Source organism: Neodiprion pinetum, chromosome 2 (genome assembly GCF_021155775.2).
Source record: "Neodiprion pinetum isolate iyNeoPine1 chromosome 2, iyNeoPine1.2, whole genome shotgun sequence".
NCBI lineage: Eukaryota > Metazoa > Arthropoda > Insecta > Hymenoptera > Diprionidae > Neodiprion > Neodiprion pinetum.
In genome coordinates this window covers 13,724,642-13,749,101 of record NC_060233.1, presented here as the reverse complement: position 1 = coordinate 13,749,101, position 24,460 = coordinate 13,724,642, and the positions used below count along the sequence as shown (strand labels likewise).

At 39.2% G+C, this 24,460-nt stretch overlaps 3 protein-coding genes and 1 non-coding gene across 5 annotated transcripts; 3 read left to right on the top strand and 1 right to left on the bottom strand.

Moving 5' to 3' along the window:
• Window positions 1-472: 472 nt before the first annotated feature.
• LOC124213392 (vitellogenin-6-like) lies at window positions 473-6,795 on the top strand. The gene is made up of 16 exons (XM_046614699.2): window positions 473-501; window positions 736-774; window positions 860-1,158; window positions 1,287-1,427; window positions 1,509-1,676; window positions 1,776-1,918; window positions 2,005-2,382; window positions 2,450-2,784; window positions 2,925-3,541; window positions 3,629-4,518; window positions 4,596-4,725; window positions 4,838-5,068; window positions 5,138-5,494; window positions 5,577-5,865; window positions 5,978-6,263; window positions 6,377-6,795. The coding sequence occupies exons 1-16, from the start codon at window positions 474-476 to the stop codon at window positions 6,561-6,563; spliced, it is 4,518 nt and encodes a 1,505-aa protein (XP_046470655.1). The 5' UTR covers window position 473; the 3' UTR covers window positions 6,564-6,795.
• On the bottom strand, window positions 6,747-17,578 carry LOC124213390 (myosin-VIIa-like). The gene is made up of 27 exons (XM_046614696.2): window positions 17,041-17,578; window positions 16,789-16,902; window positions 16,079-16,228; window positions 15,789-15,973; window positions 15,569-15,690; window positions 15,219-15,475; window positions 14,968-15,133; window positions 14,734-14,864; window positions 14,269-14,664; window positions 13,749-14,132; window positions 13,313-13,665; window positions 13,029-13,203; window positions 12,812-12,862; window positions 11,967-12,248; window positions 11,673-11,879; window positions 11,379-11,610; window positions 10,730-11,291; window positions 10,453-10,657; window positions 10,221-10,391; window positions 9,880-10,124; window positions 9,639-9,808; window positions 9,389-9,573; window positions 8,594-8,974; window positions 8,144-8,473; window positions 7,613-8,031; window positions 7,444-7,541; window positions 6,747-7,311 (listed from the first exon to the last, which is right to left on the bottom strand). Exons 1-27 carry the CDS (start codon window positions 17,086-17,088, stop codon window positions 6,920-6,922), a joined length of 6,411 nt encoding a protein of 2,136 aa, XP_046470652.1. The 5' UTR covers window positions 17,089-17,578; the 3' UTR covers window positions 6,747-6,919.
• Window positions 17,579-18,268: 690 nt separating this feature from the next.
• TRNAN-GUU (transfer RNA asparagine (anticodon GUU)) lies at window positions 18,269-18,342 on the top strand. The gene has a single exon. It is a non-coding gene; the product is annotated as a tRNA-Asn (tRNA).
• A 1,293-nt stretch (window positions 18,343-19,635) lies between these two features.
• Window positions 19,636-22,931, top strand: Phb1 (prohibitin l(2)37Cc). 2 transcript variants are annotated; one of them, XM_046614700.1, is made up of 4 exons: window positions 19,636-19,787; window positions 20,217-20,319; window positions 20,822-21,243; window positions 21,321-22,931. In XM_046614700.1, exons 2-4 carry the CDS (start codon window positions 20,232-20,234, stop codon window positions 21,627-21,629), a joined length of 819 nt encoding a protein of 272 aa, XP_046470656.1. In that variant the 5' UTR covers window positions 19,636-19,787; window positions 20,217-20,231; the 3' UTR covers window positions 21,630-22,931. The 2 variants fall into 2 exon arrangements, with proteins under 2 accessions (XP_046470656.1, XP_046470657.1); XM_046614701.2 differs by lacking the exon at window positions 19,636-19,787 and adding an exon at window positions 19,853-19,989.
• Window positions 22,932-24,460: the final 1,529 nt, after the last annotated feature.

Sequence of the window (24,460 nt, the reverse complement as noted above, 5' to 3'; positions counted from 1 at the left end):
TTCTTATTAAAATGACAGAAAATATTTCTAGTCTAGTTCGATAAATTTCAATGAAGGTATGTCCAATGGATCTATAATGTTTTGAAACCCAACGAAAAATTCAACAATTGTCTGATCTGAACACCGACAAATAATTTGCTGAAAGTCTAATTTTCACCAATTGAAGAATATTCAGCAAGTTGTCGCGACACTGATTAATCAACTACAAAATTCTGTTCCGTCGCTATTCGAATGAATGCATACGAAAATGTCTATGGTGGCTAAGAATCACACGTGTTGGAACTGCTAATTGCATACTCACACCCATCGACGGGAGATATGGTTGTATCGAATGCCGATGACTTGTAGAGATGTCATTAAGGTTATCGACAAATATGTCTCGCCAATCGCGAGTTGATGTGGATTCACGGCAAACTTTGCTGATTACTATATATAGAGTCGAATAGGAGGGCGAAAAATGTCAGTCCCTCATCATGGGGCACTTGCTGCAACTGGTCATTGGTAAGTAAGAAGATTATACTTCTTAATTCTTAGCCTGTGTGAAATCTTCGTTAGAATAATTTGAGAATAACTTTCATCCTGAATGGTATTACTTGGGATTATAGAATTATCTTTAAAACTCTTCATTATATAGAAATTTAAACGCGATATAAGCTGGTTGATCTTGCATACTGTTTTACTGTTGGGGGACGCTTGCATAAAATTCCATCACCGATAACGTATTTTATGTTTTAGGGCTATTTACCTGCCTTAGCTTCACAAACGCGTTACCAGGTAAGCAATCAGATCTGCGAGAAGTATCTCGGCGCATTGCTTTCAATGACTAAATTAAGTTGTTGCAATATTTCGTTTTGAATAGCACTATTCCCGAAGGGCAAGATCACGACTTACAGGTACTATGCGGACGTCAAAGCGGGTACTTTTGAATCGACGCCCTTTGCTTCGCAATTCGCGATCGCTGGTTTTCTGCATGTGACACCTGAGGTTGGCGATAAGAGCCTGAAGAATGCCTTTTACATGAGTCTCAATGTTACTCATGGTATCCGAAATGGTGCCATAAGTCATTCCGACAAAATCGAAAATAATTTCCTCCCTCTTCCCGACATTGCTGGAGTTCTGAACGATCCCTTTATCGTTGTCTTCGACGACAATGGCAAGGTACATAAGAATTAAACCGCTGGTCTCCCAAATTTGTACTTTCAAATGTCATCTTAAGGTGAAATTAAGACTTGAAATTATCCATTTTAACCATTAGTTTTGAAAGTCTTTAATCTTTTTAATCCTAGGTGAAAAATCTCTTGGTGAATGAGCATGAGGCCGGATGGTCTGTAAATATGAAAAAATCAATCGTTTCCATACTCCAGTTGGACGTATCGGCCATGAAACTTGAGACGCCCATTAAATCGCACCTTTTTGTAACTCGCGAGGTAGGTTATAACTATTACTCCCGTAATAATCTCTCAACGTATCTTCACGATTGAATACTTACTTTGTATTATCTTTACCAGAATACTGTGTATGGTGAGTGTTCCGTTACCTACAATCTCAAAGGAGCGAAAATGCTCGGAGAGAAGCATTTCACTGTAACAAAAAACATGGATCCGATGAGTTGCACCAAATTTGATCAAGACACCTTTGATTCTCAGGAATTTCAAGGTTGCCTTATTCCGGTAGAGGTAATAAAACGCTAGTTGGGTACCCAGGTGACAAATTCTACATTGACTTGTAAACCTACGGAATCGCAAGTATAATTTTGATTTTTTTGTTCTTTGTAGGAAGATGTGAATGCTGTTAGTCGAAGAGTCTTTCAGATTGAAAATAACGGCGATCACCTTCTTATTAAAACTGTGCACGCCCATGGAGTCTTGAACTATTTCCCATGGAGAACTGAATCTGAGGCTCATTACATTCTTGTTAAGTAAGAGATTTCGCTTTCTTGAATATTGTCACTTCGTGTTACTACTACGTGTAGCTATTTGTTCATTATACTTCCATTCTTTACAGTCAGACTATCGATCTTGAATCAGTTGAGTCACTGGACAGTATTTCCTTGGCTAAATTTGACATACAAACAGCAATAACTGTGAGTGACATAGCATTCGAAAAGTCACGAAGTACTTACGCCGTTGATGCCGGTATAGACCATACCTACGGACGTCATGTTGTCAATCTCGAGATTTTGGTGACAAAGTTGATAAAATTGCTTGAAGAAGCTGCTGACTATATGTTGAAAAATAATGTTGAAATAGTGTCACCCGAAGCGGAGCACGGTCAAAAAATGAACCACATTTTAGATGTGATAACTTTAATGGACGTCCCATCACTTGAAGAAGTTTTAAAAAATATCGCTGGTGGAGGTTTCGAGAGGAACGAGACTATTACGTAAGTGTTTTTAATGCAGTTGTTATTTTATCGAAAAATGACTGTCATAATAATTAATTTAATTTAGAAAGCTCTTTCTACACGTGGTTCCTTACGCTGGGACTAATGCTACTACTTTATTCACTCGAAACAACATCCGTAATGGCAAAATCGAAGAAATGATTGCTCTTTCCATGCTGAGCAAGCTGGCAAACTATATCCGTTTCCCGACGGAGGAGTTGTTGGTCGAAATGGAAGACCTTATGAGTTTGGGATCTGAGGTACCATTGGACGTCCGTAAAGCTGGAATCCTCACCTTCGCAACTATGATTTACAAAACGCACAAGCATCAGAAATACTATCATACTCTAAATCCGGCACTGGTCAGCAAATATGTGAATCACTATTTCGATCATGTTATGAGTGAGTATCGTGTAAGTCTAATGTAATGAGTACTGCTTTAGGTTTGCAGTCTGATCATGTGCAGTCCCTATGGTTTACTGAAACAAAGAGATAGATTGAACCTGTTTAAATTAGGACACTGTATCAAAATTGCTTAACAGGTGAAACGTCGTTCGATATGAAGTTGGTCTACATTTATGGTATGAGGAATATTCAGATTGGCGACGTACACAAACTTTTAGAACCAATTGTACGCGGTGACTTGAAGGTCTCCAAGAAGCCGGAGTACATTCGTTTCCATGCAATTATGGTCTTCTGGAGAGCCCCTCTTGCGACAGAATACATCGATGACCTCTTTTGGCCCCTTATGGCCGATACCGAGTTAATGTTGAGCATCAGAATTTGGGCATATAATATTCTGCTTGAGAAATCACACCGAATAGACCGTTTGATGCAGCTGTATTGGTTCATGACCGAGGAGAAAAATGAACATTTATATAATCATTATTACACAACCATAAAGAGTTTAGCACATTCAGCCAATCCTTGTTTGATACCTGTAAAGGAAAAGGCAGCCCAGATCCTGCGCGTCATCACTGTACGAGAAAATTCTGACACTCTGACCGGTTTCAGCGAAATCGATTATGAAAATAAGAAGTTTGGATTTGGAGAGGCTGCCAAGGTTTTCATTGCTTACGGTGAAGAGAACGGCGCGCCTACTGCCGCCTTCATTGAGTATGATATAATAAAAAGACGCAAACCTATCAACGCTGTGTCGGTAAGTGTCTACCAAATAATCAGCTTCGCAAAACCATGCTTGTTTGTTAGTTAAATTATGTGTAGAACAATATTCTTATAAATGCAGGTTTGGATTCGCGTAGAGGGTTTCGAATTTGATATTGTCAATGACATTATGGATAATGATTTAAAAGAACCGCATTTGCATACGGAAAAAATAGAAGCCCTGTTAAAAAGGGCCAGCCAAGACATGCGTCGTAATAAACCGATCCATATCGAAGTAATGGTCATGGTTCAGGGACGCACAGTATTAGTCCGATACTACGATGAAGATACGTTTTCAGGAAAACCAGAGTTAACGCATTTGATCAGAATGGCACAAGATATGAAACTTGGTTTGCAAGATATTACCTTTGATGAGCTTTATGCCATGCAGGTGCCGAATGATCTTGGCCTGCCAACTCTTTTTTACAACAAAGTTCCACACGTCATGGCATTACAAGGAAAAGTCACAGGATTCGAAGATTCTGCTCTGATTGCCATGAAAATAGAAGCTGTGCTACGGGACTGGCGCGATGGCTATTATTCCATGGAAGTCTACAATCCAATTATTGACACTTGGCATGCTGTTCGACGAGTATCAGCCTTCGAGGTCAGTCTACCATTCGCGATGAGCATTGGGTTGAACTTGAAAACTGCAAGCCTGAAGCTGATTTTCCCCAGGCTGCCCTTAACCCAATATTCCGTTACTGGTGTGCGATTAGACATAAGAAATTACGTACTTGTTATGGATGCAGAACAAGGCATACTCCACCAGCATTGTCCAAGTTGTCACCCTATCGAGCTTGTTTCCAAGGGTTCAAGCTACCGAAAAAATACAACACTACTCAATTACGACTCGAAAGATACGGGACTGAGTTTCAGTGTTAACGAATATAATTGCGAGAGAGACGTCGCACCAGGCTATCAGTTTAAACTATTGACAGACATGTTGGATGATTCCCAAGAAAATTTCAGGTAAGTTTCATTTGTCTTTCACACAATCTTAGTTTTTTCAATTACTAACATCATTACTACCTCTGATATTGCTTCAGGTACGATGATGGAATATTTGTCCTTGCCACACTACGAGAATACTACCTTTACACACTTAACTATCCCGAACGGGGGATGTGTGGATACATTATGAAAGTGGAACCCAGCGCTGTTTATCCTACCTCCGAAGTTAGTAAATTATCTGACCAATCAAATTCAATTCCTTTTCCGCATCTTGATAAGATCGACGGTAGAGCGATCAATTTTTTCTGAAACATGTATAATGGAGTACTTCTTTTAGTTCACAGTTAGCATGCACTTCGACCATGACATACCAATCTCGAAAAAGTTGAGCTTGTTCCCTGCTGAAAAGTATCGTTTTGATGCAACGTTTGAAACCACAGCAGCTATAACGAAAGCCCCTCGTCAGACGTGGACTGTAAAGGGCCAGTTCAGTTCGCCCGAAGGGCACGTCAACGATCATCTGCGACTCCACGTGACGAGAATTATACCGGGGCAAAAGAACCTCAAGGTATGCGCAGTATGACTATTTCGAGTTTTTTTTTTTTTAATTTTGATGACAACAAATTAATAATTTCAGATTTGCCTGGATAATTACAACAGCTATCCGACAACACAAATCGATCCTTTCGATCAGATTCAGTTCACGAAGCAAAAGTCGTATACAAACTTGACGTTGTTCGTTGGAGAAACCGAGGACGATGCCTGTGTCGATGATGGGATATCAGTTATGATTACCGGAAAAGCTCAGCTCTCAGACGAACAAAGGGAAGGGTACAAAAACGCCAAGGATTATGGGTTATGCCAAAAAGATGTTGATAACCCTTCATATCTTTACGCTGAGACTTCGATAATTCCCAGAACACCAAATTGTTTGAGTGAAACAATTCAACGTACAACACTACGAAAATACATTTATTCGATCTCCTACGCGAATGTAAGTTGGAAGCTAATGTTGAAATTTAAATTAATGGTAAATTGTCATCACCATCAAGTTGTCTATAATGTTTTCATTCTAGATTTCGGGTGAATTTTTGTCTGGGATGTATTTGTTCCTTGACTACCTGCGGCTCGATTCATTACAATACCTTACATACGACATCTCGCGTAAATCACTACCAGGACATATAGAGGTTTCAATGGAATATTCTATGAACGACAAATTCCTCAATTTAACCATACTTAACCCAACATACGGAGAGATCTATACCGGTATTGAGGGAAATGACGATGAAGGTTGGACCTATCTGATGGAGAATACATTGTTTTCTTCGTCTTTCCTTGATGATATAAGAGAGAAAAACTTGAGTAAGTAAATATTAGATATACGTATAAATGATTGATGAATCGCACGTTATTTGAGAAACTTTTGATGCAATAACAACTGAGCTCTAAAATTTTTCTTCTTTCTTACCAATAGAATTCTGTACTATTTATCCTGATGTTTTGCTGGATGCTGATGGTGGCGTTCACAAGATCGTCGTTCCTGGCGAATGGACTCTGCTAACCGGCGATCACGTAGATCATTTATTTGCTGTATTCGTAAAGTCTATCGAACCTAAAAAGCTTGGTATGATGATGAGCATCGCCAACCACACGATAGAAGCCATTCCTTCTTCCTCTGGTCCTAAAGTGATTGTTGATGGTCTGGTGATTGATCACGAAAACGGCGTAATCGTTCCTGAGGACGAGGACTATGTGCTGCGGTAAGTTACCAAGCGGTAAAACGAAATCTGGTGAACGAAACTCCATGGAAATCACCATGGCTCATTTGGTTATACGCGTATTCTCACAAGCGTATTCGTTATCGAAATTATAGGACCGCTTGGCACTACAACCGTTTGCTGATTGAGACAACCTATGCCGAATTCACTGTCGAATGGACCGGAATATCAGTTATGTTGATGATGGAAAAAGACCTTCAGGGAAAAGTGATGGGTCTCTGTGGACATTTGGATGGAAAGCATAAGTATCACATGGCAAAAGTGTACACCCTCGATGCCTAAAGTTAAATCGAAAAGTCGGAAAAAAATTCCCGCGAAAGTAGAGTTCTACAACCGAAAAATCACGCATTTCAACTGAATAAACGGATGTTTTAAATGTTTCCAGTAATTTATAGTTAAACTTATATCTTATTCATAAGTAATGCGAATTTGGTATGTATATCAATAGTTTTAAGTCGTACTGTATGAAATTATTTATGATAAGCGAATAAATTTGATGGTTTTTAATGTACAAGCTGCGCTTTATTATTTTGATGTACCAATAATATTTTCCTTACCTAAGTATGAGATGCCCCGTAACTCAGTGCCGCCATTCTTTAAAGTGGAAATTCATGTTGGGTCCGACGTTCGCAAAGGTATCACAATATGGTGTCAAAGTCTAACAGATTAGTACGCTGTTTTTCTTGATTATTGCGCATATAATTTATGTAGGATGAGATTAGATCGTCCATTTTATATCCTAACGCCGTTTCACAGAGCAGTTTTGAGCCTTTCATAAAGTTTCCGATAGCCATGTGGAAGTAAGTATTTCCAGACGACCAATTAGACAGTTCTGTGAACGGATATACAGCCAAGATATCCTTTGACTGAGGATGTATTACGTTTACACCCGATTTGTTTATAGCAATAATAACGAACTGGGGGAAATTTGGTTCCGTTGTTTGCTTGACTTCAAAGAACGCCGATCCAAAAGTGGGCCACTCGTAAATGATTTGCAGGAATTGTATCTTAGCATCGTCTGCACTCATACCTGCAATTTTAAGTCCACTTGATTATAACAACCGTTTTTACAATGTCTGTAAAGTCAGGACTACCAGATTCACATTCAGCATTTCTACATCTAATCACATTTTCTATCAAAGAAAAATACGCATTATCGTACCTGACTGTTGACTGTAACTTGTAACGATGTACTTCTTCCAATCACTTGGACTGAGCAGCTTCAGAAGGTCACAAGGAATGTATTCTCGAAGTTTTTGCCTAAAACATCATATTGAGGTAGTGATCAAACCGCATCTAATTTGAATTTTTTCACCGGAAATAAAGCTTACGAGATTTCTTGAAGTTCCGTCCGGCTATCGCCATACTTGCTTCTGTAGATGAGCGCGGCAAGTTTAATAGCGTCAAGTTTGTCGCACTTGTGGTAGCCTCTTAATAGCTTCGGCATCTCCTGGTGATAGTAGAAAATGGTATCTGCGTTTCTGTCTCGGCCTGGTACAGCGTTTGTCCAGAGCTTCTTCATGAAGAATATTTGATACTGAACTTGTATCGGTGCCGTAGATCGCGAGGGTCTTGACTGTTTCATCCACTCAGTCAACTCATGGACAAAATCGAAGAAGAAGTAGTTTTCCGGCACAGAAAAGACCTTGTCCGTAATCTTGACGATCAGACTGAAACCGTCGCTACTCTTCAATTTCAATCTGTCAGCAATATCATTGCAGATGTCTATTGCCCTGGTAGAGGAGTGAACCTGAAGATACATTTTTTTATGAGTCTCATGATCGTGTAAGGCGTCAATTATATATTCAAGCATTACAACACAAGGACAGGTTCTGTAGGAGAAGAAGAAAAAATTATCAAACCTCGAAGGCCTCGTCGCTATCATCAGGGAAGTACACCTTGTGGAATATGTGCATACTCTTAAATCGGATTGCTTCCACTTCCAAAAGGTATGGTGGGTATTTTCTATTTCCGCTCTTCATTGTCCTGTTTATCCTGTTAAGACATTCGGCAGCCATTGGATTCTTTTGAGAGGATAAGAATTGAGTGAGTTCCCTGTGAACCGGGCCACTGCAAGTCATGACTCCAGTAGCCAGCCACATTAGTTCCCAGCCACGTTCTTCACTAAGCCGTATACGGTTTTCGGTCACCTGCCTCATCAATTGGCAATAGACTTCGTCGCGTAGAGGTTCCTGAGAATCATACAGATTACATGGTCAAATATATTACCGAGAAAAATATGAAGCTCATCTAGTATGAAAATGAGCGTCATACCAAAAATTCGGATTAAACTATAGAAAATAAGTGCTCACGTGTTCCAGAGGCGCGCGGAATATCTGGTTCGTATATTCTGTTCCGATGCGTTGCCTGTGACTTGGAAGATCTCCCATATACTTCAAGATATTTGTAAATATTCCAATGGCCTCCTGCGCGACGTCAGTTCCTTCTCCAAGTTTGGCCAACAGCGGTGCCTTCATTGGTTCTCTCGTGTGTTTCCAGAGAACTTCTGGCGCACTTCGTCGAGCAGTAGAAATAGCTCCAGTCTCACTACGCGGGATGGGAACATTGTAGCTTTCTCTGAAATGCTCGCTAGCAAATTTCATCAGGGTATGTTTCTTTGTACGTGGCAACGACGCGTACGTTTGATGCCTGTGGCTGTATTCATCTCCGGTAAAGTCTGTCTTGAAGATATCCTGAAAAAAAATCATTCAAAATTAGCAAAATCTTCCTGGTAAAAACGCTGAATTAGTGAATCGGTCCTGTTTTTATAAAGATCTATTCGGATTTTATTGTATATTGTATATTGGTAAACTCATCCATATGCACGAGATCCGAATAGGTCTCTATACATGCCGTAAACAAAAACCGTATGAGATGATGGATAGGTGCATCCGTGCCTTACAGAATCTTCTGGCATCCCATACAGTTTTTGTTTCCGGTCTGTATAGGGATCTATTCGGAATATGGATAAGTTTAGATCTAGACGCAGACCGGACAAAGAGAGCAGAGTCTGAACAGTTCGCTATGCAGGGACAGATTCATCTATTCGGCATTTTCACCACGATTGAGTAAATAGTTGCTAAGCCTATGAGCGCGGATCAACTCACAATTATAGATTCCGTAGGTTTGTTAAGTGTTGGTAAGACGTAGACGTATTCTGACGGGAAGTCTCCCTGTGATCCGCGGCATTCGCCGTAGCCCCAAGGTGAAGTCATGATAGTGTAACCGTTACAACCACCAGTCAACTTTATCAGATCTCCTTTTTTCAGGGGTAAAAAGGATTGTGTTTCGTCTATTGGACAGATTAGATAATTATTTTTGGTCAATCTTTAATATTCAATAATTTTATACACTTACTTGTACTAGTGTAATCTTGCGTGGCAACGACATATTGTGATTTTTCCTTGAGCCCGTCAATCAGGAAGTTGACTAGGTTGGCAAGATCTTCAGCATCAGCACTTTGGAAGATGAACTCTTCTCTTTGAATGGTAGCTAATACCAAGTTTTCTATCGAACTTCCGTTGATTCTGTAACAGATTTCCAAGATTGTTCACCCTCGTCAGCATTACATGATTCATGACTATGACGATTTGTTTACTTTTGAAATGAAATCTCAGATATTTCAGGATAAGATAATTCTAGAAGCATTTGTTCTTGATTATCCACAAAATATACGCCAGTCCAGTTGACTGCGATAATGATGTTGTCCTGTGGCAGTTCTGGCCCAGAAACGCGCTTTGCTTCGTAGAATCGTGAGAAAAGAATAGGCCAAGTCAATTTTGCGAACATGACGACGTCTTCCTTTGCATGAATTGTTGGTACCGCTTCAATGACGTTGAGATTCTGAGAATAACATAAAGAATGATTACGTTCATTTTCACTCATTCAAGAAAGAAAACAATGTGCTGAAGTGAAAGAAATCACGAATTGGTACATCACCTTATTGAAAGCATCGATGACCAGTTTTTCCCATTTTGGTAAGACATGCTCTCCTTGAAGTAGGTGATTTGGTATATATATAGGCAGAGCTGTCTTCACGTTTTCATTAGTGAAATTCTTCTGATGGTCAATGTAAAGCTGTTGGGCAACCAACATCGCGATGTCACCTTCCTGAAGAGATAAAGCAGCAGTTTACGTCTATCGTTGTAACTATTCACAAATAGTTACTTACACTGCTGCATCTGTACTCTCCGTACTTAACACCCCGGACAATTTGATGGTAAATGAGGTTGGTGGCAACTTTGTCTAGACCTGGATCGTGCCAAGGTGCAAATATCTCCTTTCTGAAGAACAGCCTCCAAGGTGCGCTTCGCTCCGGCTGTCCCTGTTCTTTGGCGTATTGTTCACATTGCGATATTGCGTCCATTACATGATCCCTAAAGTAAAAGCAGGAACATATGAATATATCCGATCACGTTTCAGGTACAAGTGATTACGCGTATACTTACTTTCCAGCCCCTAGGGATAACACTTTGTCATACAGAGTGACGAATAGTGAGAAACCGAAGGTATCTTTGAGAGTAACGCTCTTTGCTATAGTGTTTATGACTTCTTCGGCAGTGCTTGCGGAGTCAGCTTCAATAACTTTCGAGTTTCCGTCCATGAAAGTGACCGTCAGCAGAATCGGCTTCCTGAGTTTGGTTGTCTGGAGTTCAATCCAGCTTGGAGGCTGAGTTCTCGTCCCGTTTCGGTACGTCCTTACCAAACGCTTGTTACAGTAAGGAGCGTATCCCGGGGGTCCGATGTGAATGAATGCTCGTAAATAATTGATAAATTTGTCAGATGGTGCGAAACATCCGATGCAGAGCGAAAGCAAGATCCAACCTCTGGCATGAGAGGCTTTGGTCGGGTTGTTGATTAGTTGCTTAACAATTTGACAGTAGATTTCGTCTCGTAGTTCAGGTCGTAGGATTCCGTGGCCTATGATGAAGTGCAGCTTCTCAAGGTTTGTGCTTCTGCGTTGCAGCCACAATTGATACTCTTGGTTACCATATTCATCGTTGACGATACCTGCCGAAGTTGGTAGAGTAATTTACATTACGTGACAATCACATCTCAGTAGTAGTAAGTTTTGTGAATGCAACGATAAATATTTGCCTTTTCTAATATCTTCGTTGAGTTTGTTCTGTTTCTTTAGGGTCATGTGAATCAGCTTTCTTTCTCCATTTCTGTAGAGATCTTGATATTCTTTGCTCTTGCTCCAACCCTTCCTCAACGTTTCCGAGACGGTATTCATGACCGGTTTGTTATCGACGATCTCCGTAGAGTTTCTTGGCTCTGGGAGGTCTCCCATGAACCGCAGTATAGTTATCCATAGTGCTTGGGCAGCCTGAAGAAAATTTGTTAGCATTAGAATGCTTCATGTCTACGTTTTGTTAATTTTTAACGTACTAATTGGTCGTGTGGAAACGGAAGGTCCAACAGAGAATGCTTTAAGGGCCTCTTAGAGTACTGTGGAAGGATACTGGCTGTAAAGTAGGTGGCTGCAAATTTTCGGAATTGGTACTCGGTGAGATCCTCTTGCTCTTCCTCGTCGTCTTCGGGAATTTCGATAACATCATTATCCTCGTTGCTCTCTGCTTTCGTTTTTACGAGGTCCTGTACGAATAGAATAAAAATGTGAAGACCGTATCTACACTGCCTATTAACGTATTTACAATTATGATTTACTGTTTGAATACATACACCGAATATTTCCCCAGTTGGCTTCTTAGAAACGGAATGTCTAGGTTCTTTTTCAAGAAATTCGAAGATGTTGTCGATGTTGTTTTCCCCAACTGGATCAGGCTCTTTTACTGATTCGGGATCTATCTTTTCGAAAGTGGCTAATTCTTTCTGGAGTTCTACAAGACGTTGTTGATGATTGACATCCGCTATTTCCTTGTACTGCTTGTTTCCCGATGCCTTTAGCTGCGATTCTTCCTCCTTGCGGATGCCTTCCAGTTCCAGAGCACGTTTCTTTCTCCACTATTTTTTAAATATTTCAACACAAGTAGTTGGTACTCTTTTAATAGGATTTGCCGGTAATCTCGAGCTATATGATTTGTACTCTTATATGGATTAATTTGATGGACACAGATTTGCTCTACCTTCGAAATAGAATTGAACGACCTTCAACGTGGAAGATACATAACTTTGCTGACTTAAAATCAGTCTTTTTCCGGAGTAATTATAAAGGGAGAAAATTTGTCCATGTCGATGCATGCATTGTTTATACGTATGCGTGTTTACTACAATATTTTTGAACATTTAGTAAAGATATTCGAAATGTATCTGAAAATGCCGCAGTAACAGTCCGTGCCAAACGACTTAGTGCTTCGTGCGGCCTTCCGTGATGTACATCGGTCCTGGTTATGGCATAGATTGGAAAAAGAATGAACTTAGAAAATCAGATTTTAGCATCTGAGTCCCTCTAATTTATGAGTTAAATCGCACATCGTATGAAAGAAATGTACACATGGGTGAGAGAAGGTGTAACGAATTGGATGCTTTGGGCTCTCGGTAGAAGTTAAAATGGCATTAATACGTACCTGAGATTTCTCGATGCACAGTTTTCGGACAAGGTAACCACGGCACGTTGCCTTAAACAAACAGAAGAATGTGATTTATAATAAACGAAACACTTGCGATATTCAGTGAGAACGAGAAGTAATTAAGCGATATCAGTTGTAGCTGATTTTCGTTATTAACAATGTGAAACGGTTCCATAAAACTATTGCGTACGTTTTGTTTTATATAAATGATTACCTGAATACGTATGATGTATTTCCTCTTGAGTTTGAAGGCATGCGTTAACTGTCGAGATCGAATTTGAGCCTGCAGGCGTAGATAACCGGTACGTATGATAGTGTACCGCTTCCGGACGACATTGCCACGATGTACTCTCTGCATTAGAATAGTCCCGTTCTTCAATCTCAAATATCTGCAGGAGCGGATTGAAGTTTTGTTATTACGAGATTTCAATGAAACATGAGAACAATTTGGAAGTTCTTTTGTGTTTTCGACGCCCACTGTTGTCCAGAATTGCTTACCTTCTTCTGCATATCCATTTTCTAATGTTTCTTTGAATGATTAAAATGTATTTAGCTAGCACTCGACTCCTTTCCTGTTCCAGAAAGACATCCTGTTGGTCCTTGAGGAAAACCTTTGTGTGTCCGATCTGGTACTCCATGTCACTCTTGCCGAGGGTGTTCATACAAATTTGTTTAGCAGCTTCTCTCACATCTACCTTGTGAGATGGTGGGATTCCGGGAGCGAGGTGTCGGAATCGATTCACGAACTCCACGAAGTTGTATCGGATGGGATATCCTGCACGACGAATCTTCGCAGTTTCCATCATGCCCGAATATCGCAATTGACGGCAGCATAGAGCGCGATCGAACAACTGTAACATTATTCGGGAAGTATTGTTCGTTTCATACGGCAAGAAGCGTACAAAGATGGTCCATTCTTCCTCCGATGACTTACCAGAGGCTTTTTCTCTTCATTCGGTTTTATGCATCTGACAAAGTACGGATGGCAGCTCCCCAGAGTTCTCATCAGCAATTCCAACGAGCTTCGAAACTCGGAGGACAGGGTTGGCCATCTTTTCTTTCCGTCCCGTTCGGTCCCCGACAACTCGTCAGTGAAGAGAGACTTGAGGAACGTGTTCTGCGATATGGAGACCAGCTGAATCATATCGGTGGAGAAAGTGTCTCGATTCTTTTCGAGGAAACCGGCAACCTGGTAAAGAACTGTGCCTGCGTAGTGTTTTATACCGAATGATTCTATGGTGTCCGATTTCGGTTTGACGTAGTAAGCGTTCTTTCCGTGCACTTGATGCACTTTGGCCAGCATTGTCTTGTCCGTTCCCTATTAAATCGCGTATACTCGAAATTATGATTACCATACTGTTCATCATTTCTAAGGAGAACTCGAACATTGCTAATTGATCATTGGTTTTACTTTACTGTAAGCAGTAGAATTCAGTCATCATACGATTACTGACCTTCGGGAATTTGCTTTCTTCGTCTATGAGTGCCATGATGTTGACCGCTTTCGTCCCAATCAAATCCAACACAACTTGATTATCGACGAATTCGATATGCTGCCAAGAAATACCCTCGTTGCTGTAGTCCTGCTGTTCCATTTTGAATATATGCTGAACGAAGAATTGTTGGAGATGTTCGTTCGTGTAATTTATGCAAAGCTGCTCGAAACTGTTGCTGTCAAAATTCTCGAATCCAAATATATCCAAAACACCGATAGAGTTTTTTGTGTATACTTTTGGTTTGAATATCGTGTCATTGATTTTGTCAACGATCATGATAAATAGCCGGCCGTAGATCGCCTTTACGAACGAATCTCGCATTTCAGTAGCTTGATCTTTCGATAAATTGCTTACCTATATTAAATGAAAATAGTATGAGCAAATATTCAAAGAAAGAGTTAAAAACAGTACAAATATTCTTACCACTCGTTCGCCATGTGCAAATATTGTTTTCTTTGTAAAAGCATCAATAACACCTTGTTCCGATACACCAAGAATTTTTGCGACTCTTTTTAAATTTTTCATATCCGTAATCTCCGTGGCATCCATATTCGCTGAGAAAGTAGAAAAAAACAATCATTGTTGAATCTTTGGCCTTGCTATGCCATTAGCTACTATTATATTTGAATTGGATTGAAATGTAATATCAACACTGACCAACTGTTACGGGCTTGTAAGTAATGTTCCCAATGTGCAATATGCCAGCAAGTATTGTCATGATGTTCCAAAATTCATCGTCGTCGAAAGTCAAGACTTTCATAGCAGCCCGTACCTCCAAAAAGTCTTCAGCATCCACTCGACCCTCGCAAATGATTTTCGTTCCCTTGAAAAAGGAACGGATATCATTTATACGCGTCAGTAAACAATTTCCTACTACAGAAGTAGGTGTTCAGGTGTTGTGTTCGTACCTCAACTAAGTATTGGTATTTCGCTCCGTCGAAGAGATCTAATTTCTGTTTTTCCTCTTTCGATAGGCCGGCCAAAATCGAGTAGAAAATGTGGTAGTTACGCTCGCCTTTTGCCTGTGATACAATTCGGCATTTTTCTAACAGGTATTGTTCGATACGAGCGCCCTCGATGACACCCTTCTTGTTGAAATTGATGTCGATGTATTTCCCGAAACGAGATGAATTGTCGTTGCGAACGGTCTTCGCGTTTCCAAATGCTGAAACAATTTACAAAACACTTCGGTTCAACCGTTTCATCGTCGTGTTTGTTGTTACTACAATCTATTATTTTCCAGAAGTCAAAATTTTACCCTCAAGAATTGGATTGGCTTGAAGAATTTGCTGCTCTATCCAAGAATGCCTTCCACTTATGGCCGCCAAATATTGAAGAATTAATTTGGTACTTTCTGTTTTTCCTGCACCACTTTCTCCGCTGTTGGAATAAACATCAATTTGGTATTTCGCAAGTGTATTTGTTATCATGCCATCAATGTTTGAGCATATCGAATGAAGATAACTTAGAGGTTGTACCTGATAACTATGCACTGATCATCTCCAGATTCTTTCATCTGCGAGAAAGAGTTGTCGCCGATGGCAAAAATATGAGGTGGCATTTCACCCAACTTTTTACCTCTGAACATCTCAATTTCTTGATTCGTATAAATATTCAAGACCTGGTAGGGGTTTACTGCGACCAACAGATTCCCGGTATACGTCTGGATGTATACAAAAATATATATATTTTTTTTATATAAATGCATTCAGGCATTCATTAAATGGACATATGGCAATTAACTCATATATTTGATGTTCTAACTTACGTAGATAAGGTTCTTATTGTAACGGGCGTGTAAATTCTTGAGGATAGCATACTCTTGTAGATCTCCCAATTCAATCATGTCCTCGACTCCAGATACGGAGGACGCATGCATTGGTTTGATGATCTGACTCATCGTTATTTTCATGGGAACCTAAAGGGCGATAATATTTGTCAAGAGACCGTCCATCAAAATGCCGAAAATGAAGATAGGGCGTTTTTTTGATGATACTGTATAATTACGATTACTACTCTGTCTGCACAAGAGATCATCTAAGAAATCAGTACGGGTTTTGTTTTGGCAAAAGCTGTGACAGATTAAAAATGAAATCTGAATTCCGAAAATGTAGCTCTGCCATAAATCACATTAACGCCTCGCGGTACAGACAATATGATTTGATGATTTGAACTACGATTAGATAATCGTATCGTACTGGATAAAAATTAGTTTTCAACTATACATGGAAATTGTTATTACAAACTACAGTAGCGATGTGTCAAGAGCAGGGCAATGTATGGGTGAAGTACAGTTGATCCTTGAAGAATGTGTAATCAGGTGAGGCTTATCTGATCAGTAATAACGTCGAATATGATGATCTAATGTATAAGTATGCATCCTATACTGTAGGTTACGTGTCTGACGAAGATTAATTTTAGGTTATTTCTGCACGGATTCTTGAAAACAGAGGCCTTCAATTACGTCTGCAATTTTACCTTTCCAGCATCGTGCTCCACCATGACCTGGTGCTTGTTGATGGCGACGATCTTGCCTCCCCATGGTATTTCAAATTCACCTGTTTTTTCCGCTGAAAACCACACGTGGTCACCCTATTTTTGAAAGTGAAATGAGAAAGTGATTGAATATTACAAAGATTGAATAAATTACTCGGAATCTTTGCATTATAATACAGGTTAATTCGGGTTAAATGTAAAATTGCGATGACTTATCAAAAGCAGATGACTCACCAAAGTGTAGGGAAAATTTCGGCTCTCACTATTTTCTGGTGTACCCATTTTAAAGCTGTGTTATTCCATTTTTTTACTTTGCCAATAGTCACTTTGACACTTGTGTGAAGACTACAATTGTTATTGTCTGTGAAATGTGAAATGTGAATTGTGATTTTACCGCTGGATGAATAGGCGCGATATTCCTACCAGTCCGTACACCCTTTATCACTACCGCGGCGTGTTATCAACGGCTCTGTTTTTTCTCTAATCAGTACGATCTATAATAGCTACGTGTAGTCGAGTTAGTCAGCGGCTAGCTTTGATCGTTGGAGTTACACAGTTAATAATGCTGTCAGCTGCAAATTCCTGACCAAAATCAAATACGACGATCCAAATTAATTTCGGAACTAGCGGCGTAAGCACCAAATTGATATTCTGAACGATATAATAGGCAATTAAACAGTACAATTCGGGCAAGTATAAAGTGGAAGTGAAACAAATGTCGTGATCCTTTTTCTTACACACGGAATATATTATGGTCTGTGTATACCTGCAGGTGACGACTGTCTGCTTACAAATTCTAAATGATTATTCGGAGTAATCATTTTGTCTACGGTTATCTAATCTGGCGAAAGAAATATCTTATTCGCTCATACATCAGAATAGGAATTGTTCAATTTATGATCAGTGAATTCTTGTTGCTATATTGGGTATAAGGCGTAGATAACTTGATACAATATTATCGCAGGCTTATATATATTTCTAGATTAATGAAAGCGATTCAATCTATACGTCAGTCTATTTGAAGATATTGAACTTAAGGTACGTCTATGAACGGAAAAAATTATTGTATTTCAATGTAAATGTGATAATATGAGCACCATGTGCAATTTCCAATTGTTTTTCATCGATTTGGTTCAACTGTCTGATTTTAGAATCTTTGTGTCGCGTAGCACACCACATCCCATTATCGGCTAATTTTTGGTTTCATCACTTCGAAATACTTAAGAAATTGTCATATTGTAATGGAACAGTGTAATTAAATTTGATTTCAAAAGATTGGAAATCTCCTTTTTCAATCACCAAGATTCAATGGAAAAAAAAGAAAAAAAAAAAAAAACCGTAAATTTTGGAGTAAATCATTTTTCTTTCATTTCGTCAATTTTGTTTTCATATAAGCTATCACCAAACATACTGAAAAACACAACTACATTGGATTTGAATACATTATTTTCCCACCCCAACCGCCTCCGTGGCGCAATCGGCTAGCGCGTTCGGCTGTTAACCGAAAGGTTGGTGGTTCGAGCCCACCCGGGGGCGCGTTTACTTTTGGAGTATTTTTCAGTGCGTAGTGACCCTGGTTCACATGAATTTTTGCTGAAATTTTGGCGACAAAATACAGAAGGTATTCGGGTAGAGACGTAAGTACTGTAATAAACAGCCCAGAAAAGAAAATCAGTTTTAGTCATGATGTTACGAGGTAGACGTATAATTTGCAATTAGTTTTCATAAAAACTCATTTGGACATTTAAAAGCGCTGGAGATTAAGAGCGGCTGTGCTTACTACAAGTTAGTAATGAATTGTCGTTTTATGGAGGTATCTCAACATCTACAGGTTAAGGCTGGAGTTATTCGCGCGAAAACCGTTATCCGTTTAAAGGTTTGTACAGCTCCGCAAATTTAAATACTCAATATAACTTTTTCTTGTTATCCACACCACGTGTTAAATGAATTATCTATCAATTCTGATTTATCTGAAAATTTTATTGTGGAGTGAACTTATAACAATTTTCACATGAAACAAATCAATGGAACAATTGTTATTAGACTGTTGGAAAGATTTCACATTGTTAACGAATCCTGGTGATAAATTGGGTGAACTCAATTACTAGGTTGTGATTCTTCTTGAAAAACAAAAAAATAATTATAGTCTGGAAACCATCTTATGTAACTTCCAGACAGTTTCAAAAAACATCATTCGAAAATGGTTCAAGAATATTTGTTTTTTGTAATTTGAGGTGCAAAGAATTAATTTTCGAACGTGGTTGGCTGCCTCCGCAGTTGCTAAGATAGGGATCTGGCTTCGAGCGCTACCGGCTTTCATCTACACCTATCACGAGTTTTCATTGAATTCGACAATGCGAAATTGCGTAAACAAGCGCACATACTTAGTAGTATGCTCTATCCAACAGAAAATGTAAGTGCTGGTGCAAGTAACGCTCCTTATTACCCTGCACGATGTCTTCTATGCTTTCTACACCTGTGTAAGGTTTGCTTCCCTGGTGCATATCGAGCAATTTTAATAATTTTAATGCAACGAGTCGCGCATTGCCTGACCCCAGGCGTGAAAAAATCACGCCGTACTATAGGCACATACTCTCTACGAAACGAATGGCATGCTGCCTACGCGCAGGCGTATAAATATGCACGATTGCGAGCAACCATACGCATGCGTGAAAATCAGTCCACGATCTGAGCGGAATATCGGGCCGGCAAGTGAAATACACGCGATGTCTACCCCCACTTCGCGAGCATTTTGAGACAGGAGAATCGACCAATCACGAAGTCAACTGAGTGGAAGGAGCCAATAGAGAAGTGAGAGGTTATGCAGTATCAGGGTATCGCTTTGCGGCCTGCAGCCTACGCCTGTGCCGGCTCGTCGTTCTTTCAGCAGGCTGTATTGCCGGAATCCATTTTCCTTTATCGACCAGCATCGCGGCACGAGGAGAAAAACTGATAAAGACTCGGAAAACGCCGTCAATTACGTAAGTAATTCATTATTATGCAGGCAACTTTTAATCATTGTTTTTCACAATATTCTTATTGTTGCATTACGTAAAATGGACACACGAGTATTCTTGAGAATTGTTCGGTTAAAAAGAGCCCGGTCGGCTTAATTGCGACGAGCTATCTTCCCAATGTTTACACATATTTTGTAATATTTTTGGTGATTCTCAGTGTCCCAAGGTATTGTGTTTCACTTCATTTTCTTACAGGCGTATAGAATTAAGACTGAGAAAATCCCTTGTACCAAACTTGAGCTGTGAGATGTAACTTTTTTTTAGGTTAGACTTGGTACACATAAATTAAAGCTACTGTTACATCAGATTTTACTATCACAAATAATAAATCAATAATTTCTTATAACGTGCAGTCCAAAAGTATAAAAATTAATAAAGTTTTTTTATATCCAGGTCCGCTACGAAAATATGGCAGCAAATTTATTCAACAGGATCGGCCAGGTGGGCCTTGGAGTGGCTCTTGTTGGTGGTGTAGTCAATTCTGCCCTTTATAATGGTTTGTTGCATTTTTTTATTTGTCCACAATACTCTATTTTCTGAGTTGTCAAATGCTCCAAGTAAAATACCTATGATTATATTTTCAATAAACTTGACGCGATGAAATACGACTCTGACAGGAGTAGTTCTAATATTATTATGCTATAGCTGGAATTTATAATATAATTTTAAGGTTTATTGAAATAATAGATGAACGATGTTTGAAGTTCAACTTAAATTTTACTCTGGCTTATGCCTCTGAGTCTCTCACTGTAAAATGTGTGAGCATTTTCAAATCATGTACAGATAAACTCCAGATAACAACCTCGTAAATCCAAATCGGTTGAGATGATAATTGTGTTCTAAAATACTGTTAACGAAATATTATTTGATGCTATGATTTAATCACCACTCTATTCAACGTAAAAGTTTCCTCATTTTGTGATTAATTCAGGGATAACTTTGTAGAAGAAAATAATTGCAAGGAAAAAAGTGTTACGATGATTTAATGTGTGTTTCAGTTGACGGAGGGTACAGAGCGGTAATATTCGATAGATTTGCCGGGGTAAAGAATACAGTAGTGGGTGAAGGGACGCATTTTTTCATTCCCTGGGTTCAGAGACCTATCATGTTTGACATTAGATCACGCCCAAGAAACGTCCCAGTCATTACCGGAAGTAAGGACTTGCAAAATGTGAATATCACGTTGCGTATATTGTTCAGGCCGATACCAGAATCTCTGCCGAAAATTTATACTGTTCTTGGAGTTGATTATGAAGAACGAGTACTGCCATCAATTACTACCGAAGTGTTGAAGGCTGTGGTAGCGCAATTTGACGCTGGGGAATTAATCACTCAACGTGAAATGGTATCTCAGAAAGTTAACGAAGATTTGACGGAACGTGCTGCTCAGTTCGGAGTAATTCTGGACGATATTTCAATTGTAAGTACCGCCCTGCGTGGCATATATCACCCGATTTCGCCAATGTCGAACTTTGATTTGAATGATTTTATTTTCAGACACACTTGACATTCGGCAAAGAGTTCACGCAAGCTGTTGAGTTGAAGCAGGTCGCTCAGCAGGACGCGGAGAAGGCGCGTTTCCTCGTAGAAAAAGCCGAACAACAGAAGAAGGCAGCCGTCATAAGCGCGGAAGGTGACGCACAGGCCGCACTTCTGCTTGCCAAAGCGTTCGGCGAAGCTGGCGACGGTCTGGTTGAGCTTAGGAGAATCGAAGCCGCCGAAGACATTGCGTACCAGCTGTCACGTTCTCGCCAAGTCTCATATCTTCCCGTTGGTCAAAATGTCCTCCTCAACCTCCCCCAGTAATGCAATAAATAAAACTGTACATAGACTTGAGAAAATCGTCTCTTATAACACATTCTCGCGACAAACTGACATCATTACAATAGAGAATATCACACGTACATAAATCATTTATCGTACAAAAACTAACCATTGCGAATACAAGGGATAACAACTACGGCTTCAATTGCATTGAGTAGAGATAATACATTGTTCAGTGCTATTCCTTCGTTCATCGGTCCGGGTATCGCGCAGCTACTGTACATTGAGTATAACCGATAAATATTGCTATAAGTGTTCCTATATTAACTGTGTTTTTCATACGCGAGGTAGAGATTCCAGCCTGGCTATTTAGCAATTTCGTATATTATTTCGCTGATTTCACGTAATGGGAAGAGCATTTTCCTTGGATCTTGGCAAGCCTTTGATTAAATTGAGATGTTCTGCTGCAATCAAATTTCGCTCACCACGGTGTAAACCAATTCTCTTCCATTCGCACACAGAATCACTGTAAAAGTACGTAATCGGAAGAATCTTAAAATTGTTTTGATGGATCACCAAAGAGAGGTAATAACGAAGAAATTTTAACAAGCAATTTTTGTTTAAAATCACTTATCAAACCCGTGGCGAGAAAAGAGATTTCACTGTTTCAATAATCTGAGGCAACCTGAGATGTATTTCAGGCTGACTACCCTACGTGAGTTACGGATACAATATATAACAGATTGATGGAAATAGCCTACCTGCATCCTCTCGCCGAGAAAACATTCACAAGCACCGAAACCCCCGAAAAGTATTTCGAATGGTCAAATTGTTTTTTTTTCTACTAACGTATTGAGTTTATTTAGAACTGCAGATGCAATTTATGCGTTGTACATGTGATATTATTCATTGTTACAAGGGACACACCTATTTGCATTTAAACAAAAAAGTTCAGAGTTACAATTGATTGTAATGATTCTAGCCGAATGTTCAATTGAAAATGACACGAAATTGTGCTGTTATCAATTCTAGGGACTATCGAGTGCACGAAAACCAAAAAATGTGCATCTCAAATTGAAATGTAAATTCTGATGACGCATGTCATACAACAAAATGCTTCGAATTTCGACGTGATTTCAGTTTTGTTTACTTGTTATATTCTCCTCCCTGCTCGTACCCACAAAAATCAAACAAATACAAAGTCTAGACTTCAGGAGGTCACGTGTTACCGTAGCTTAGTCATGTTAATAAAAAAAAAGTGGCATATTTTATTTTTATTTGCCATGTTACAGCTCTATGTAATAGAAATATTTTACCAATTTAATAGTTTTGTAGAAACACGAATTTGAATTTTTTTTTTCACCTTTCCTTTCATTGCGTGTGACTTTTTTTAATTCATAGACTAAAGAAAATTCAAAGATAAATCGTTCAAGCATGGAAAATAGAAATTAATTAGTGAAATCTATAATGTCATCTCTATTTTTCCCTACGCATTCTTAAAAGTGAAACGAAACTGTCGTTTGTCGGTTTGACTGTTAGAACGTGATAAAGTCAAAAGCTATTCGACCGTTTATCTGATTCTTGCGTCGGAGAACTGAGCAGTGAACAAGACTGACAATTTCGTCGGCGGTGTCTCTCGCCTCACTGCCCGCAAAATGACTTCTTGAATTTAACGCATCGAACGAAATTCAGCAGAGTCTAAAGTGTAGAGCAAAACTTTTATGTACATACTAATATATAGGTAAATATTATCGGGCATGAACGCAAGGATATCCGTACTGTAACCGTACGAAACAACTTGGATGGTAAATTAAGTACGAATGGATCATGCCAATTAATTGAATTTCAAGACCGGAAAACGATGTAGATAGGTATTCGTGAAGTTAGGGATCGTATGAATCGTAGATGACAAACTTATCTTGTATACTGCATGATTTTATTATTACTAGATAGCGCCTCATATTCAGAATTACAGTTTATGAGAAACTTTTATTAAATCAGAACATAGGTTCTGGGGTGTTTTCTGTTGAGTGACAAATTCGTTTTTAAGAAGGTTCGTTGGGAAAAATTATACCGATTTGTAAGCTACGTTAATCTCTTTGAAAATATCAAAATCAAACATATTGCAGGATTAAAGTAAAAAGCTTGGATATATCGCTACGCCATTTCAAATTGCTTTAATATGATTAGGAGATGCAGCAGATTCATTCGATTTCACTCATACGATGGTTTATTTTATTCAGAAGACCATTTCCTACAAAGCCACTGATACAGGGTTTCTTTCATGTTCAGTAATCAATTTAATTTCGTCATTTATCTATTTTAATCAATATCGGCGCATTGTTGAAAAATTAAATATTGAAGAGCGCGTCAGTGACTTTATAAAAAAAAAAAAATAGTCTTCTGAATAACAGGGTGTCTAGAGCGCAGGGAATTTACATGGAAGTTTAATTTTATGGCAAATTCAGGGAACTCACAGAGAATTTTTTGAGATATCTAGAATTTTTCAGTTTATCCCTCAATTTGACGTAATTTTTTTTTACTTAAATTTTGTTTCGGCTCCACTTGAAATATTTTGATCGGCGTATATTGTTATTGTTTTACTTCACGACTCGGCTAGGCAACGGCGCTTGTGTGCGGTGCGAAATTGGGCCTGAGGTATATAATGTTGGGTTTGTTTGGTTCGATTAGGGTATCAAAGATTGGTTGACAACCCAACCCAAATCCCATTCACACAATCCCCTTAATAAAAAAAGTACAGGAAGTTTTGCTACTCACGATCGGGGAACAGTTTGTATTATGCTCTGGAAAACCGAATCATTCAACCGCTAGCCACCTTGGAATAATATAAGCCATCGTAGATTGAACTACAA

Coding starts and splice junctions, on each gene's coding strand:
- LOC124213392 (XM_046614699.2), top strand. CDS start 474: ATGGGGCACTTGCTGCAACTGGTCATTG. Junction 775..859: donor CTTCACAAACGCGTTACCAG/GTAAGCAATCAG, acceptor CGTTTTGAATAG/CACTATTCCCGAAGGGCAAG. Junction 4,519..4,595: donor GATTCCCAAGAAAATTTCAG/GTAAGTTTCATT, acceptor ATATTGCTTCAG/GTACGATGATGGAATATTTG.
- LOC124213390 (XM_046614696.2), bottom strand. CDS start 17,088: ATGGGTACACCAGAAAATAGTGAGAGCCGAAATTTTCCCTACACTTTG. Junction 15,974..16,078: donor ACAATAAGAACCTTATCTAC/GTAAGTTAGAAC, acceptor GTATACATCCAG/ACGTATACCGGGAATCTGTT. Junction 14,865..14,967: donor TTACAAGCCCGTAACAGTTG/GTCAGTGTTGAT, acceptor CTACTTTCTCAG/CGAATATGGATGCCACGGAG.
- Phb1 (XM_046614700.1), top strand. CDS start 20,232: ATGGCAGCAAATTTATTCAACAGGATCGGCCAGGTGGGCCTTGGAGTG. Junction 20,320..20,821: donor CAATTCTGCCCTTTATAATG/GTTTGTTGCATT, acceptor TGTGTGTTTCAG/TTGACGGAGGGTACAGAGCG. Junction 21,244..21,320: donor TTCTGGACGATATTTCAATT/GTAAGTACCGCC, acceptor TTTTATTTTCAG/ACACACTTGACATTCGGCAA.